This window comes from Borostomias antarcticus (assembly GCF_949987555.1).
Source record: "Borostomias antarcticus genome assembly, chromosome: 12".
NCBI classification, from domain to species: domain Eukaryota; kingdom Metazoa; phylum Chordata; class Actinopteri; order Stomiiformes; family Stomiidae; genus Borostomias; species Borostomias antarcticus.
In genome coordinates, this window is record NC_140245.1 from 26,691,725 (window position 1) to 26,709,224 (window position 17,500).

Sequence of the window (17,500 nt, forward strand, 5' to 3'; positions counted from 1 at the left end):
GTGGGTGGGCACCGTGAAAAATCATTCAAAACACATGTTAAACTCTCAATTTCAAAGACAAGAAACTCACCGTGTGTGTGCGTGCATGCGTGCATGTGTGTGTGTGGTGTATGTACCTTGACTGGGACAGAAGCCCCATTTCTCGTCCTGGTCGTAGCGGCTGGTGGTGGAGCACCAGTGATGGAGGTCCTCGCGACCGTCGGACGTGCACTCGGAGAACCACTTGTTGTTGTACTTGAAGGGGAGGGCACAGGGCATGCCGTGGGCGTTCCCCAGCAGGGTGTGGATCTCTACAGGGGGTCAGGGGTCAGGGTTACAGAGAAGAACTTGAGCGTTAGTGTAGTTAGTCATCTTGAGTTAGTATAAGGAGGTGAGTGTAGTTAGTCATATTGAGTTAGTATAAGGAGGTGAGTGTAGTTAGTCATCTTGAGTTAGTATAAGGAGGTGAAAGGTTAGTTAGTCATCTTGAGTTAGTATAAGGAGGTGAGTGTAGTTAGTCATCTTGAGTTAGTATAAGGAGGTGAAAGTGTAGTGAGTCATCTTGAGTTAGTATAAGGAGGTGAAAGTGTAGTTAGTCATCTTGAGTTAGTATAAGGAGGTGAAAGTGTAGTTAGTCATCTTGAGTTAGTATAAGGAGGTGAAAGTGTAGTTAGTCATCTTGAGTTAGTACAGGGAGGTGAAAGGTTAGTTAGTCATCTTGAGTTAGTATAAGGAGGTGAAAGGTTAGTTAGTCATCTTGAGTTAGTATAAGGAGGTGAAAGGTTAGTTAGTCATCTTGAGTTAGTATAAGGAGGTGAAAGTGTAGTTAGTCATCTTGAGTTAGTATAAGGAGGTGAAAGTGTACTTAGTCATCTTGAGTTAGTATAAGGAGGTGTCCTGCGCACAGAGCAACCCCACACACACACCGAACGGCTACCCCACACACACACCGAACGGCTACCCCACACACACACCGACCGGCTACCCCACACACACACCGACCGGCTAGCCCACACACACACCGACCGGCTACCCCACACACACACCGACCGGCTACCCCACATCCACTCACCTTCGTACGGGTAAGCGCACGGCCCCTCCCCCGGGGTCGAGTACCTCCTCCACTGATGGTACGACGCCCTCTTGACCACCACCAGGCGCCCGGCCACCGACAGCTTCAGCTGGGAGGCGCCGTATAGCGTGTTGCCGTGGCAGCGCCACCACAGGGTGCGGAGGGGCGAGTCGCACTCGAAGGTGCCCAGCGGCTGCGTGGCGTCGCTGACGTTGAGGCCCAGGCAGAGGCTAGTGCCCAGGTTGAAGAGACGGTGGCGCGAGACCCACTTCCAGAGCATGCGCCGCGTGGGGCGCTCGCAGCTCTCCAGAACCAGGTTGGACCGGTCGGAGCTGACGCAGCGCTTCAGCTGAGAGCTCTCCAGGATGAACACGCCCTTGTCTGGGGGAGGGTTGAGAGGGAGGGAGACAACGGTAAGAGGACTGACGCTTTTATCCAAAGCGCAATGAAGGCCTCTCATTCACCCGTTCACACACACGTTTACACACCAGCGGCGGCGGCCATGCAAGGTGACGGCCTGCTCACTGGGAACAATTTGGGGTTCAGTGTCTCGCCCAAGGACAATTTGACATGTGGACAGGAAGAGCCGGGATTGGGGATTGGACGGCTCGCTCTACCTCCTGGGCCACAGCCGGATCAGGATGGAAGTATGAAGGTGTGTGTGTGAGAGTGGGGGGGGGGGCAGATGAATGAAAACGCACTTCCTATGTTAAAAGCTATCCTATGGCATTCAGCCCCGCCTCCCCCCTTCCCAGACAACAAGTAAAACGACGACAGAAAATGTTATCACACCATCATCAGACCCATTGAAACCCAGTGGAGTACTGGACAGGTTAGTGCTTCTGGCTCAGATATCCCTGGTACCTGTAGAGCATGATATCTCAGACAGCAGAAAGCCTTGAGGGGGGCATTGTGGTTCTAAGGGCTCGGACAGGGAAACTGAGGCATTATCACACAAAGGACATGACTCTCGAAAAATGCCAGTGATATTCAATGGTTGACAGTGAAATTCAAGGAGATTCTATTTCTAACTGATATTTCAAAGAGGGGCCGTTTCTTGTTCTTTGTATTAAAGCAACTGATTCCGTAGTAGGCTGGTGGTGTGTGACCCACCAGTACAACACTGATATATGACTGGCATCACCATTAGGAACATAGGTAAGAGTTGACTTGAGGTCATCCTACTCTGTTTTATAGGGACAGACAGAACATGCCCAAATGCGCAGAATATGTTTATGTCACAGACAGACACACAGACACAGAGAGAGAGAGAGAGAGAGAGAGAGAGAGAGAGAGAGAGAAAGTTTTAACTTTTTCAAAGTTTCAGCCTTGGTCAAACACGGAGCAAAAGCTAAAAATGTTTGTATAGGCCATGCGATGAACTTTTAGAAGAGTAGCCTAGTTTATGCTGAGTCTATCCTGGATAAAGCGTCCATCATCAGCCATGGTGCGGAATATTCACGGTTCGGCTCGGCGACTGTAACCAAACAATTTATGGAATCGAGTTATAGGGCTGATAAATCACTAACTTCTTCCATCCCGACATGCATGACGGCTCTCCTGCAGTAACGCAGTGGACACACTCATTAAGGGTTTTATATGGACTGAATAAACTTACTGTACAGTTCAGAAAGTTGTTTTTCCCCCAGCACTTCATCTTCTTCATTGACACAGGCGGAACGATTCACGAAAAATAGGGCAAAGAAAGAAAACAACACTGGCAGAAATTCGATACATCGAGATAAATGTATTCTCATTTCGACGGCAAGTTGCAGTATAAGAAGGTAATTAAGGGATCGGACATTCCCAGATTTTCAAAGTCTCTTTTGTTTTTCTCTACTTTGTGCAGGTTCGGGGCGGCGCGACGTCACAGGGTCCGTCTGCTCTCCGCGGGGCAATAAAGAACACAGAACCTCCTAGACGGGTTCCTAGCTGGGTAATAAAGAACATAGAACCTCCTAGACGGGTTCCTAGCTGGGTAATAAAGAACACAGAACCTCCTAGACGGGTTCCTAGCTGGGTAATAAAGAACACAGAACCTCCTAGACGGGTTCCTAGCTGGGTAATAAAGAACACAGAACTTCTCTAGACGGGTTCCTACCAGCCGGGTAATAAAGAACACAGAACCTCCTAGACGGGTTCCTACCAGCTGGGTAATAAAGAACACAGAACCTCCTAGACGGGTTCCTAGCTGGGTAATAAAGAACCCAGAACCTCTCTAGACGGGTTCCTACCAGCTGGGTAATAAAGAACACAGAACCTCCTAGACGGGTTCCTAGCTGGGTAATAAAGAACACAGAACCTCTCTAGACGGGTTCCTAGCCGGGTAATAAAGAACACAGAACCTCCTAGACGGGTTCCTACCAGCCGGGTAATAAAGAACACAGAACCTCCTAGACGGGTTCCTACCAGCCGGGTAATAAAGAACACAGAACCTCCTAGACGGGTTCCTAGACCAGCCAGGTAATAAAGAACACAGAACCTCTCTAGACGGGTTCCTACCAGCCGGGTAATAAAGAACACAGAACCTCCTAGACGGGTTCCTAGACCAGCCAGGTAATAAAGAACACAGAACCTCTCTAGACGGGTTCCTACCAGCCGGGTAATAAAGAACACAGAACCTCTCTAGACGGGTTCCTACCAGCCGGGTAATAAAGAACACAGAACCTCTCTAGACGGGTTCCTACCAGCCGGGTAATAAAGAACACAGAACTTCTCTAGACGGGTTCCTAGCTGGGCGGACCAGCCGGGTAATAAAGACAGAACTTCTCTAGACGGGTTCCTAGCTGGGCGGACCAGCCGGGTAATAAAGAACACAGAACCTCTCTAGACGGGTTCCTAGCTGGAACCAGCCGGCAGCTCGCAACAATATCTCTGAACTTTGAATGAAAACAACTCAATAGACTACATTTTGTACCTAACATTCGTGAATTGAAGCATACTAATAGGCTACTGTCAATAAAAACAAAAATTCGCTTAACTTAACGCAAAGGTCAACTTTATTACTGCGTCACAACATAGAAATTATTCCAGTTTAGCAGATTATTCAAGGCTCAGCCTCGATGAATCCAAAACATTCAAAAGACATGATACAGTATTGCAGTGGCCTTCCTTTCACGGAGCACCAAGCCTAGACCCAAAACCCTACAGTATTTAAAGGAGAAAAGAAGAGAGCCCAGTGTTCAAACAGAGGAAATCAACCAGCAGCAATGTCATCAGTATGGACGCTAAGTGCGAGACATCCGAGGTGTTCTGCTGGTTTAATCAGCACAGCATCTCTGAACAATATACAGTAGGCCACAGACCATTTATTGTCTGTGCACACACGCACACACACACACACACATACGCACACATACACACACACACACACACACACACTATCTCTCTTTCGCTCTCTCTCTCACACACACACTATCTCTCTTTCGCTCTCTCTCTCACACACACACTATCTCTCTTTCGCTCTCTCACACACACTATCTCTCTCTCACACACACACTATCGCTCTTTTGCTCTCTCTCTCTCACACACACACTATCTCTCTTTCGCTCTCTCACACACACTATCTCTCTTTCGCTCTCTCACACACACTATCTCTCTCTCTCTCTCTCTCTCACACACACACACACTATCTCTCTCGCTCTCTCTCTCTCACACACACACTATCTCTCTTTCGCTCTCTCACACACACTATCTCTCTCTCTCTCACACACACACACTATCTCTCTCGCTCTCTCTCTCTCACACACACACTATCTCTCTTTCGCTCTCTCGCACACACACTATCTCTCTCTCTCACACACACACACACACACACTATCTCTATATCTCTCTCGCACACACACTATCTCTCTCTCTCTCACACACACACACACACACACTATCTCTCTCTCTCTCACACACAAACACACACACACTATTCAAGAACATGCACAGTAGGCCTCCACGTGTCCGTAGCCAAACGTTTACAGACATCAGTGCACTGAACAGCTGATCATTACTGTGTCAATTCATCAGTAGCGGTCCATTCATTACTGTGTGTCCATTCATCAGTAGCGGTCCATTGAAATCACTTTTTCTCGTCCAGTGTTCTTATAAGTGACGTTTTTAAACGTCGACGTCGAGCTTCTGAACAGGGGGTTGGTTCCCTGTGAGGAGAAGAAACAAAATGGTTCATTCCAAAACAGCCTATTTGGAAGAAAAAAAGTTTGGCCCACTGACTTTTATCCCTTAAGATCTTTAAATAAAGACTGATTTCATCTTCATGGATATCATAATCATCATAGCAAATGGCACACGATGGGCTGGGGCGGGGTAAAGTAAAAACAATCATTAGAGGTAGACTTGATATGTTGATATATGATATGACACTGAACCCACCAGAGAGATTGTAAGAGACAGACTTGCATATCTTCTAAAAGTCATATTGTCTCCATACCTTTAAAAATTATGCAAAATGGTACAGAATCTTGTGAGTTATGGCGAGTAGTAGTACACTGACTACCTATGTGAAATGCAATTATTGTAAGTGGCTTTGGATAAAAGTGTCTGCTAAATGACTAATGTAATGTAATGTGATAATGAATCAATGAGTGGAGGGGGGGAGCCTACCGACTGCCATTTGGCCTTTGCCCTCTCGGCCTCGAACTTGGCCACCTCTTTGCGGTCGTGGACAGAAACCAGAAGCTTCCACACGCCCAGCAGGATCAGGCCAATGGTCAGGATGGACAGGGAGACCCCCAGTACGATCATGGCTATGTTGGGAGGCTCCGGACAGTCTGGGGGGTGGGGGGGGGGGGGTGTGGGGGGGCAGCACATGGAAGGGAATTTGTTCAATGTAACGTTCGTCAAACTTAAGTGTTCACCTGTGTAAAAAGCCTGAGGTGATTCTGGCCTGTGTGAGTATAGGTCTTACCGTTAGGGGTTGCAACATTCGCAACCCCAACAGGAATTTATGGAAATGAATGGGAATAAATTACATTTTCCAGTTTATTCCCGTTAATAAATTCCCATTAATTCCTGTGGGAAGTTTGTGAATATTCCCCGGAATTTTCCAACCCTACTCACCGTACACTCTGAGGTCGTAGACGGTGGTCCCGGCATCGCCGGCCACCACCACGCTGAAGGAGATGAGGCAGCCGTTGTCCCTCCTGAGCGTGCACGCCATGGCCTGGCTCTCGTCGAACTCTGCGGGAGGAGACGCGGACGTGCGGCGTTCGTAAAGATGAAACGACTGAGGCTGTTTATCCCCTTCCCTCCCGCTCTGCTATTGTAGCGTTGTGTAAGAAGATAGCTCCGGCTCTTCTATGCTGCCAATATGATTTCCATATCAAAGGCTAAGATCTCTCTTTGTCTATTCGGTGTGGTGTGTGTGTGTGTGTGTGTGTGTGTGCGCGCGCGCCTGTGTGCATCAGTGCGGGCCCCACACCTTTGTCCTTCTCATCTGAGTCCTGAACATCTTCGCCGACGATCTGATAAACCGCTCGGCTTGCATTGGGGCGACTGGGTTCAAACTCAACCCGTCTTTAAGGAGAACCTGAGGTCCTTTGGTATTCTCTGCTGCCACAATAGCCCTGTCTGTACGACAAGGTAAATAATATGTTCTCTATTGTCCGGCGTCAGGAAAGCAGAGAGATAGTGTTCTGTTGGAGAGGTAGAAGGGTACAGAGCGACACCTGAGTCGGTGCACATCAGCATACCTCCGGCTCCCTGACCCATGGGGGAACTTAGCGTGCTAGTCTGTTTAGCCTCCTTCCGGTGCGATGACCCATGGGGGAACTTAGCGTGCTAGTCTGTTTAGCCTCCTTCCGGTGCGATGACCCATGGGGGAACTTAGCGTGCTAGTCTGTTTAGCTTCCTTCCGGTGCGATGACCCATGGGGGAACTTAGCGTGCTCGTTTGTTTAGCTCCCTATAAAACCACGCTGGGCAAACGAAATCAGGAGAGATTAGGCGAATAGTTCAGGTGGAGTCATGGGAAAAAAATGTATCGTGAGGACAAGGTTCAAGGAACTTTTTTTCTCACTCATTTGATCAACAGAACTTGTGAAGGAATTCTGTCTTTCCAGGCGTTGATTCCCATAGACATTCCTCACGTTAGCCACCATTCAGGTATGACTTCCTACAGCGGGGAAAGAAAAGATTGTGTGATATAATATTTACCTGTGGTATCGTTGAAAGAGACAGTGGGGACATTGCACTTGTGGACACACTCCTCAGGGCTCTCCTCTGTTCTTAAATAGCACTCCACACAGGTCCTGTGGACACACACACACACACACACACCTCTGAGTCCCCAGGAAAGAGGAATTTATATTCACAGAGAGAGACTGCAAAGTTTTGGCCACTTCTCAGTGTTCCCAAGGCTGCTCTCTCTCTCTCTCTCTCTCTCTCTCTCTCTCTCTCTCTCTCTCTCTCTCTCTCTCTCTCTCTCTCTGTGGTGTCAAATAGATGATGTCTGTGTGGTCGTCTACAAGGCAGAAAGGATATCATTCAACCCAGTGTTAGGGGGCGTTAGTTGCCTAGTCTTTCGATGCCTCCAGGATAGAACCAACAATTGCAAACAAGACAGCAGGAAACTGATATCCCTGTGCTCAGAGCCTCGAGATGAAAACAACCTTTTTAGTCCAAGAGAAGGACCCTATGGTCAGAAATACACCCAATATTACACTTCAACAGCACCTATATAAATAAAAACGCAATAACATTCACCCCTAGTAATAATACACATATCAAAATGGCTAATTGCGTCAATGGGTCCTCTTGTAGGTCCGCGGGGATACCTACGAGCGCGTGTCCCTTACCTGGCCGAGCTGCAGGTATCTCCGCAGGTCGGGCACCTCTCGCAGGCGTCGCCGGAGGCTCCGGGCACGGAGCACACACACCTCCCGCACACACACCTGCCCCTGCCGCTGCACAGCGCCCCGCCCTCCCGCGCACACGCCTCCGTGCTGGCGCTGCAGTTACAGTACTCTCCGGTCCATCCGCTCTGACACACACACTCCCCGCAGTCGCACTCGCCGTGGCCTAACACACACACACACACACACACACACACACACACACACAGACACACACAGACGGTACACGTTAAAATGGAGAACGCACACCCGGACGCGTACCAATGCACAAACGCAGATAAATTATGTAAATGAGCGAGTAAACAGGAGTTTAGTTAGTTAGTTAGTTACAGGCAGTTTACTTCCTGGAGTAAACAGGAAGTGGTCACGCACCTCCGCAGAGCTCGCCGCGGAAGCGCACGCAGGAGAAGTCGTCGCACTCGCAGTAGGGCCCGTACACGCGGCCGAAACTGGACGGGTGGCACTCGCACTGGCCGCAGTAGCACTCCCCTTGACCGCTGCACGCGTCCTGCTGCTCGCCCGCCCGGCAGTCACTGACCAGGGCGGCCCCTTCCGTGCACTCGCACTTTGACCCCACGTACCCCGGGGCGCACAGGCACACGCCGCACACCAGAGACCCCCGGCCCTCGGTGCACAGGCTGCTGTTGAGGTCAGGGGTCCGTCGGCAGTCGCAGGAGCACAGCGACTCCAGGTCCACCTCCAGGGAGTCCTGGAAGCCCACGGGTTTGAGGAGGAAGTGCTGCGGTCCGGACACGCACGCCGGCAGCTCCACGGTCACGTTGAAGGACACCTAACGGGAGGTTTGGGAACGTTGGGTAAGGATGCGGCCGACTGTGTATCGGTTGTGATGCTGACATTATAAGTTAGCCCATGTCAACAGTTAACATGACTTGTAAGCAGTTAGGATATTGTCGTCGGCGGCGGCCTATTGACTAATTTTGTGCTGACCTCACTGACCATTGGCTGCATTTGATTAAGTCAGTCACTGTATTACAGGGATAGTCTGGAATTTTGCACATCAGGCCGCATTTACAGCCATTATGTCGATCATTTTTGATTGTTTCCATGCTGGCCCTCATTTGGGCAGCATTGCTAATGCTAGCACAATGCAATGGTACAGGCTAGCATCCACTACCAAACTTAAACTTAAACACTTCATAGTCCGCCCAAAGCAAATCAAATATAAGGAGTCTGTGTTTAGAGTGTTTATTCCATTATTTTTGACTCATTTGACTCATTTACTTTGTGGGGACCTATTTTCTCTATGGAAATACGGTAGGAAGGTGGAGTGATATGTTACCTACTGAATGTAGTGCCTGTGTTTACATTCGTAGATAATGTGAAGTATCACTCCAGACTATCCCTTTAATATTGAATAGTTATATTTATTCTTTATTTTAATTTCTAGTAAAAAAACTAGTTCTGGTTTTAATTTATTTTTTTATTTTTTTTAACAAAAAACCCCAGAACCAACCGTGTCTCCCGCCTTGACGTTGGAGCAGCGCCGGAGGTCGGGGAGGACGCTTCCATCCTGGCAGAGGGAGCTGAAGGACAGCTGCAGGTCCTCCGTGTCTCCAAGCACCTCCAGCTCGACCTCAGAACGGAGCTCCTGTGGAAGACCCCCCAAAAACACACAAACAATAACATTCAGGGAAATGCTCCAAAGATATATCATGTTTTTACTTCCAGAATGACCTCCAGAGGGGAGGCAAGTTTAGTAGTGCTTGGGCACCTTTCCTGTCAGTTGGCAACAGAAAGCCAGCTAGAAGGACCCTGGCAGCAGTGGTCTGGGGAGCCTCTAGATGTCAGAATGAGGCCCTGATAACGAAGCCTGTTCTTTACTGGTTGATTCGCCAAATGATTCAACTCAGTGTGATTGTTATTATTCAAGTGTCAGGTTAGATTCAACACCCCCACACAGAACCTGGCTGCTCACCGTGGGACTGACCGTGACGAGCGTGCTAGCTGAGTAGGTCTGCAACGCACAGCCTACACACACAGTCTACACCACACGGTCTACACCACACAGTCTACACCACACAGTCTACACCACACAGCCTGCACCACACAGTCTGCACCACACAGTCTACACCACACAGCCTGCACCACACAGCCTGCACCACACAGTCTACACCACACGGTCTACACCACACAGTCTACACTACACAGTCTACACCACAGTCTACACCACACAGTCTACACCACACAGTCTACACCACACAGTCTACACTACACAGCCTGCACCACACAGTCTACACCACACAGTCTACACCACACAGTCTGCACCACACAGCCTGCACCACACAGTCTACACCACACAGTCTACACTACACAGCCTGCACCACACAGTCTACACCACACAGTCTACACCACACAGCCTACACACACAGTCTGCACCACACGGTCTACACTACACAGTCTACACCACACAGTCTACACTACACGGTCTACACCACACAGTCTACACCACACAGTCTACACTACACAGCCTACACACACAGTCTACACACACAGTCTACACCACACAGCCTGCACCACACAGCCTGCACCACACAGCCTGCACCACACAGTCTACACCACACAGTCTGCACCACACAGTCTGCACCACACAGTCTACACCACACAGTCTACACCACACAGTCTACACTACACAGTCTGCACCACACAGCCTGCACCACACAGTCTGCACCACACAGTCTACACCACACAGTCTACACTACACAGCCTACACCACACAGCCTGCACCACACAGTCTACACCACACAGTCTACACCTCACAGCCTGCACCACACAGTCTACACCTCACAGTCTACACCTCACAGCCTGCACCACACAGTCTACACCTCACAGTCTACACCACACAGTCTACACCACACAGCCTGCACCACACAGTCTACACCACACAGTCTACACCTCACAGCCTGCACCACACAGTCTACACCTCACAGTCTACACCACACAGTCTACACCACACAGCCTGCACCACACAGTCTACACCACACAGTCTACACCTCACAGCCTGCACCACACAGTCTACACCTCACAGTCTACACCACACAGTCTACACCACACAGTCTACACCACACAGTCTACACCTCACAGTCTACACCACACAGTCTACACCACACAGTCTACACCACACAGTCTACACCACACAGCCTGCACCACACAGTCTACACCCCACAGCCTGCACCACACAGCCTGCACCACGCAGTCTACACCACACAGTCTACACCACACAGTCTGCACCACACAGTCTACACCACACAGTCTACACCACACAGCCTACACCACGCAGTCTACACCACACAGTCTACACCACACAGTCTACACCACACAGCCTACACCACGCAGTCTACACCACACAGTCTACACCACACAGTCTACACCACACAGTCTATACCATGCGGTCTGCTAGTTTCCGCTGTACCTTTTATGGTGAAACATCGAACTGTCGGCAGTCTGAAACCCTCATATATTTAAATTCCACATTGGTTATAATGGACTTTCCCATTAATTCACACACACGCACACAAACACACACACGTATGCACACAAACACACACACGCACGCACACAAACACACACACACACGCGCACAAACACACACACACGCACGCACACACGCACACAAACACACACACGCACGCACACACACACACGCACGCACACAAACACACACACGCACGCACACACACGCACGCACACAAACACACGCGCACAAACACACACACACACACGCACGCACGCACGCACGCAGCTGAGTTCCGTGAGCTCGCTCCCCGTCTGCGAGGGTGAGTCAGGTTCTGGCCGGGTGTCAGGGGGCATGGTGACGCACGCCTGACCTCACGCCAGCTGCAGGCCGCGCTCCCGACCGATGTTGACAGAGACTTTGTCATCGTTCCCCTCGGGGCTTACGGCGTGCCCGAGCCGAGGTGCGGTCTGAGGTGGCACAAGGTGCTTAAGCGGTGTAAAGGTTTAGTAAGCCGTTTGAATTTTGTTTTGTGTTATTGTAACTCTTAATTATTGTAGTTCGCTTCTCTTTTGGAAATAAACAAAACAAAAACGGTTAATAACAACAACAAAAAAAACGGCGCTTAAGTTTACAGTTTGAGCTCAGCCGTAGCCCACAATAACAGATGAGACGGCGAACAGTCATCACAGACCACAGCTCATCACAGACTCATCACAGACCACAGCTCATCACAGACTCCAGCTCATCACAGACCACAGCCAATCACAGACCAGCTCATCACAGACTCATCACAGCTCATCACAGACTTCAACTGCAGCTCGGAGGTCTGTCTGGCTCCTCCCCCCTCACGAGGGGCTCGGCCGACGGGGTTTGAACGAGTCGTGGTTCTGGTTGAACGTTAATGGAAAAGCAAAGGGAACTAAGAGTGCTAGCGCTAGTGACTTCAGGGGGGGGGGGGGAGCGCTAGTGCTAGCGCTAGTGACATCAGAGGAGGGGGGGGGCGCTAGTGACCTCAGGAGGGGGGGGGGGGTCTGATGAATATGATTAGGGATTGTAGACCTGCCCCTCGACCGACAGACAGGAGGGATCTCAGACTAGGGAGGAGGAGGAGGAGGAGGAGGAGGAGGAGGAGGAGGAGGAGGAGGAGGAGAGGAGGAGGAGAGGAGGAGGAGGAGGAGGAGGAGGAGAGGGGATCAAACATTGGGGCGAGTACAGACCTGCCGACACTGAGACTCAGGGGACGTGAAGAGAGAGGGAGGGGGGGGGGGCAGAGATAGAGAAGGAGAGAGAGGGGGACAGAGAGAGAGAAGGAGAGAGAGAGTGAGAGAGAGGGGGGCAGAGAGAGAGAGGGAGAGAGAGGGACAGAGAGAGAGAAGGAGAGAGAGAGTGAGAGAGGGGGACATAGAGAGAGAGTGAGAGAGGGGGACAGAGAGAGAGAGAGAGAGAGAGAGAGAGAGAGAGAGGGGGGGACAGAGAGAGAGAAGGAGAGAGAGGGACAGAGAGAGAGAGAGAGAGAGAGAGAGAGAGAGGGGGGGACAGAGAGAGAGAAGGAGAGAGAGGGACAGAGAGAGAGAGTGAGAGAGAGAGTGAGAGAGGGGGACAGAGAGAGAGAGAAGGAGAGAGAGGGACAGAGAGAGAGAAGGAGAGAGAGAGTGAGAGAGGGGGACAGAGAGAGAGAGAAGGAGAGAGAGGGACAGAGAGAGAGAGAAGGAGAGAGAGGGACAGAGAGAGAGAAGGAGAGAGAGAGAGTGAGAGAGGGGGACATAGAGAGAGAGTGAGAGAGGGGGACAGAGAGAGAGAGTGAGAGAGGGGGACATAGAGAGAGAGTGAGAGCTATAGTTCATTGAGGACACAAGAAAAACAAAGGTTGAAATAAAACATGGACTCACAATAACGCTCTTACTGTACATCTGGCTATGTGGGAAAACGTACATGTGAACATTCACACACACGCAAACACACACACACACACACACACACACACACACACACACACACACACACACACACACACACACACCAAACACACACTCTAATGTGTTTCTTCTTACTTTATACGCAGTCACAATCAGTTCCAGAATATTCCTTGAATCGCTTTCCAGCACTCCGACCGTGGCGCCAGGTATGAGATTTGCATAGTTCTGTGGAAAGAATAAATGTGGGTAGACTCGCCGCGACCTCGTCAGGAAATGGGACAGCGAGAGAAAACGGGAAGAAAGGGAAGCCTGTCTGAACACGTCCAATGAGAGTGTTTAGAGAATCAAATATGCTAACCTCAATAATGCACAGGCACGCTTTCCTTCAACGCTTCTCCATTTTGTAACGGCTAACCTCATTCATTCCCCCCCGACAAACAGCACATGACAAGCAGGGAAGCGTTCTCACCTCATAGTTGTGTTTCTGGTTGTCTGTCACGGCAAAGATAAGCAGGATGTTGTTCTCCACCAGCTTGTCTATGAGCTGTCCCAGAGTCGGGTATTCCTGGAGGCAAAGGAGACAATTCTAAGTGGACAAAGACAGTGATGTTTTATCCTATTATTTGTAATAAGACATGCTATCTTTAATAGAATAGCCACATAACAGGAGGCCTAACAGGCACAGGTCTGGGCCCTAAGTGTCAACTAGAGCCGCCATTTTAACCTGAAAATTGTCACTCAAAACTCCTGACTAAGTATAAATAATGAATCCCATGCGTCGTGGATATGGAGCTGCTGTACAGTAGTGACTCGGTGTGTACAGTAGTGACTCGGTGTGTTAGACTCAGGGTCTCCTTACCAAACGGTCAGACATGGAGTATTCATTGTTGCCGTCTAGATGGCACTCCCCGTCGTTGGGTATCACAATCCCCGCCATTTTACTGTCCATGCCAAAGTGGGAGTCAGCATCGCTGACAAATACCAACAACCGCATAGAGTCGTTCCTCCAACCTATCTTGTCCTGAAGAGACCGGAAAAAAAAAGCATACCTATTGTATATCGTCGACGCTTTCAAGGGTCCATTGTTGACGAACGGCGAGCAAAATGACACCTTACCCCACAAACCGCCGCTTGCATGATGGCGTCGAAGCCACACTCGGGCACGTCGATGTTGGCCGACACCCGCTGTTTGGCGATGATTTGGTTGAACTTCTCCGTGCTACTGGTCAGGGGCAAGACGTGCTTGTAGCCAAATGTGGGCAAACAGCTGGTATCCACACTCCTGGCACACATCAGAGGCAAACATTAAAAACTAGTATTTCTAGCCTGTATGTTATTACTATTGCTACTATGTAATAAGCTTGCTATAACCAACTCACTTTGGAATTACTACACCTATGTCACTGCTTCTATTGACGTAGCTGTGTATGATTGTGGGTAAAGACAGCAACATGGACATAGTCCCAGATATCTCTTTTATATGCTGCCCCATTATCTAGTGTATTTTTTCGCTACCCAACCTTTCTGTACTTTTCAATGCTCTAATGCCAAATTTTCCCCTGAGGGTGTCAATAAAGTCTTATCTTATCTTATCTCTTAATAACAATGTATGGTATCTTTGTCTTTGGTGGTTTCTTTAGCATGGCAACAGTTCACTCCCACGCTCTGGGAATTCCAACCTGACGGTTAGAGAACGTGGTGGAGATCACGTGTTGCTTTTGTTTTTTCTACCTCGTACCTGCAGGGGTTGGCAAGCTCGTCGGCTGTGATCTTGATAAACGGCAGGACAGGTTTCTCCACGAAGGAGCCGAACCCCAGTCGGAACTTGCTGGTCAGCTTGGCCATCTCCTTGGAGAGGGTGGAGCCCAGGTCCTTGATGGTCTCCAGGTCATCGATCATGGACCCCGAGAGGTCCATCAGGTAGTAGATATCCACAGGGTAGTCCTCCGTCTGCTGTACTTTGACCTGGAAGGTCATCTCACTGCCTGTCCAAAATGAATTAAATTAGTGTCTGTACTATGGCGATAATACACATTATAAGGATTATAAAACCATCTCACTCCTATTTAAACACACAAACTCTATCAAAGAGTTTAACTTTAAGTCAACAACACGGGCATGAAAACAGCGTTATTTGGGAGTGCTACCAGGGCGCAGTTTGAGGGCCATTCTCTGCGGGGAGATCTGGGTGCTGTTGGCGCTCCTGGTCCTCTTCCCCAGCGGATTCTCCTGCAGGACGTAGGCGCGGGAGACGGGGAACTCCACCCGGTCGCCCACGCACCCCCTGTGCCTCAGCACGGCCGGCGTATCGCATCGCTCGCTGATCAACAGCGAGTCTGTGAAGTTCTGAGAGGTAAACAACAACAACAACAACGACGACGACGAAGGTTTAACCTTTAAATTAATCTTGACACAATGAAGAAGTTGTTGCCGGTACGGGTGGCGGTGTTTTCTGTTTTTATTTTGCGCTGACACAGTTATCGGGTTATACGCTGGAAGAGAAGTATTTATATATCAACATGCAAGATCATTTTTCACTCCCACCTCATATCTTTGACAAGTCATATTTTACTGACAGTGGTGGCTACACATTAAAGGAGTAGTTTGGTATTTAGCATGATAAGCCCTGTTAGAAGGTTATTTACGATCATACACAACAGTCCACATCAACATTTTTGACGAATTGTGCAGTCTTGAGATATTAGTGCTCATTGCTCATGTCACAACTAAGTACAGAATGATATCTATATATGCGATAAAGAGATCCATTATATGGTTCATATATATGCCCATAGAGATCCATTATATGGTTCATATATATGCCCATAGAGATCCATTATATGGTTCATATATATGCCCATAGAGATCCATTATATGGTTCGCTGTGACTTAGCTGTGACATGAGCAATGCGAGAGTAATGCAATGAGCAGTAATATCTCAAGAGTGCACAATTTGTCAACATAAATGGACCGTTGTATATGATAAATATAACAGGGCTTATAATACTAAATACCAAACTACTCCTTTAATGAAAATGGTGCCATCCAACAGTTCTACAGTATGACTGTTATGATATAACCTAGTTGAGTTGTGTGTAGGCCTACCTCCTGTGAACACCATGCGCAGTGCGGGCCCAGTTGGAGACACTCTTCACAAGTCACGGCGCTTCCAGGCGAACATGTCCCTACACGGATCCGGGGAACATAGAAGTGGTCAGCCAGTGCGGTCTGCGTGTTTCAGAAGCACCAGGCTTTCTCACGACAGCACGCTCTCACTCAATGAGATTTCACTTATTTCCTTTTTTTATTGCGTACTTTATTGTATTTGATCTAGAGATTGTTGAACTCACTATGTTATGGAGCAAAATCACATTGTGGAGGTGGAGGATATTAGTATTAGTGTTAATAATAGTCAACATGTTAAAGAAACAACAGATAGGCTATGTAATAAGGTTATTGACATGCATTTTAGTTAAGTGAGTAGTACAATAATACAATATACCAATAAAGTTGAGCTTTCTACCATTCCAAATGTAGGCTATTAGAAAAGGGATACATTTAAGCTGTAACCTTGAACTGTAAAGTAGCCTTATTGTTGCACCAACAGTCCAGAACAAATTCCTGTGTGTGATAACCTGTCTGGCTACAATAAATAATTCTGAATACTGTAAAAACAGGCTCGGGTAGGCTGCTGTATGAGTGCTCTTACCCTCCACGTTGTTGACCCAATACCGAAGGATAAGGCTTAATAGTACAAGCCCCATTAGTCCTCGCGGTTACTGCTAGGGAAATGAAAGAACATGAAAAAAATCAAGTATTCACAGTGCAAATAGTCAATTACTTGTGAACATATTGAGATTTCCAGCTGCATTCTCGGTCGCCGGCAAGTAAACCAGAGAAGCCAAGAGCAGCCAAGTCAAGTCCGTCTCACCTGAAGAGGAGCGCTGTTCAGACATTCTTACCTGTTCAGCTTTCTGAGCACTTCCGTACAGGTGAGCATGAGAGAGAGACAACACGAACCAGCCCTCCCACGGGGGAGGAGAGGGGGACTGACCCAGCACACCAGCGGCTAAACTTCATTAAACTAACGGAATAATTATGTATCACATCATTTGAATACAATTATTATGTAGACTATGGATTTTGAAAGGAGCAGCGCTTAGTTCGAATCAGATGTTTATAGGATAAAAAAATAAAAA

The 17,500-nt window shown here is 48.8% G+C and overlaps 2 protein-coding genes across 2 annotated transcripts in view; both read right to left on the reverse strand.

Moving 5' to 3' along the window:
• The window catches only part of pla2r1 (phospholipase A2 receptor 1), a gene marked incomplete at both ends in the record, with an annotated part of 32,747 nt that extends 28,772 nt beyond the window's left edge, over nt 1-3,975 (reverse strand). Inside the window, 4 exons of the mRNA XM_084446555.1 lie at nt 117-290; nt 1,052-1,432; nt 2,670-2,711; nt 3,969-3,975. Of these exons, the coding sequence (XP_084302681.1) occupies nt 117-290; nt 1,052-1,432; nt 2,670-2,711; nt 3,969-3,975 (604 nt within the window). The remainder of the gene's footprint in view (nt 1-116; nt 291-1,051; nt 1,433-2,669; nt 2,712-3,968) is intronic.
• Nucleotides 3,976-5,100: 1,125 nt separating this feature from the next.
• itgb6 (integrin, beta 6) lies at nt 5,101-17,065 on the reverse strand (the record flags this gene model as incomplete). The annotated part of the gene is made up of 15 exons (XM_084447398.1): nt 5,101-5,199; nt 5,663-5,829; nt 6,119-6,238; nt 7,213-7,307; nt 7,854-8,076; nt 8,283-8,700; nt 9,385-9,519; nt 13,437-13,526; nt 13,771-13,866; nt 14,161-14,322; nt 14,418-14,583; nt 15,040-15,286; nt 15,449-15,647; nt 16,407-16,486; nt 17,011-17,065. 15 exons carry the CDS (start codon nt 17,063-17,065, stop codon nt 5,101-5,103), a joined length of 2,352 nt encoding a protein of 783 aa, XP_084303524.1.
• Nucleotides 17,066-17,500: the final 435 nt, after the last annotated feature.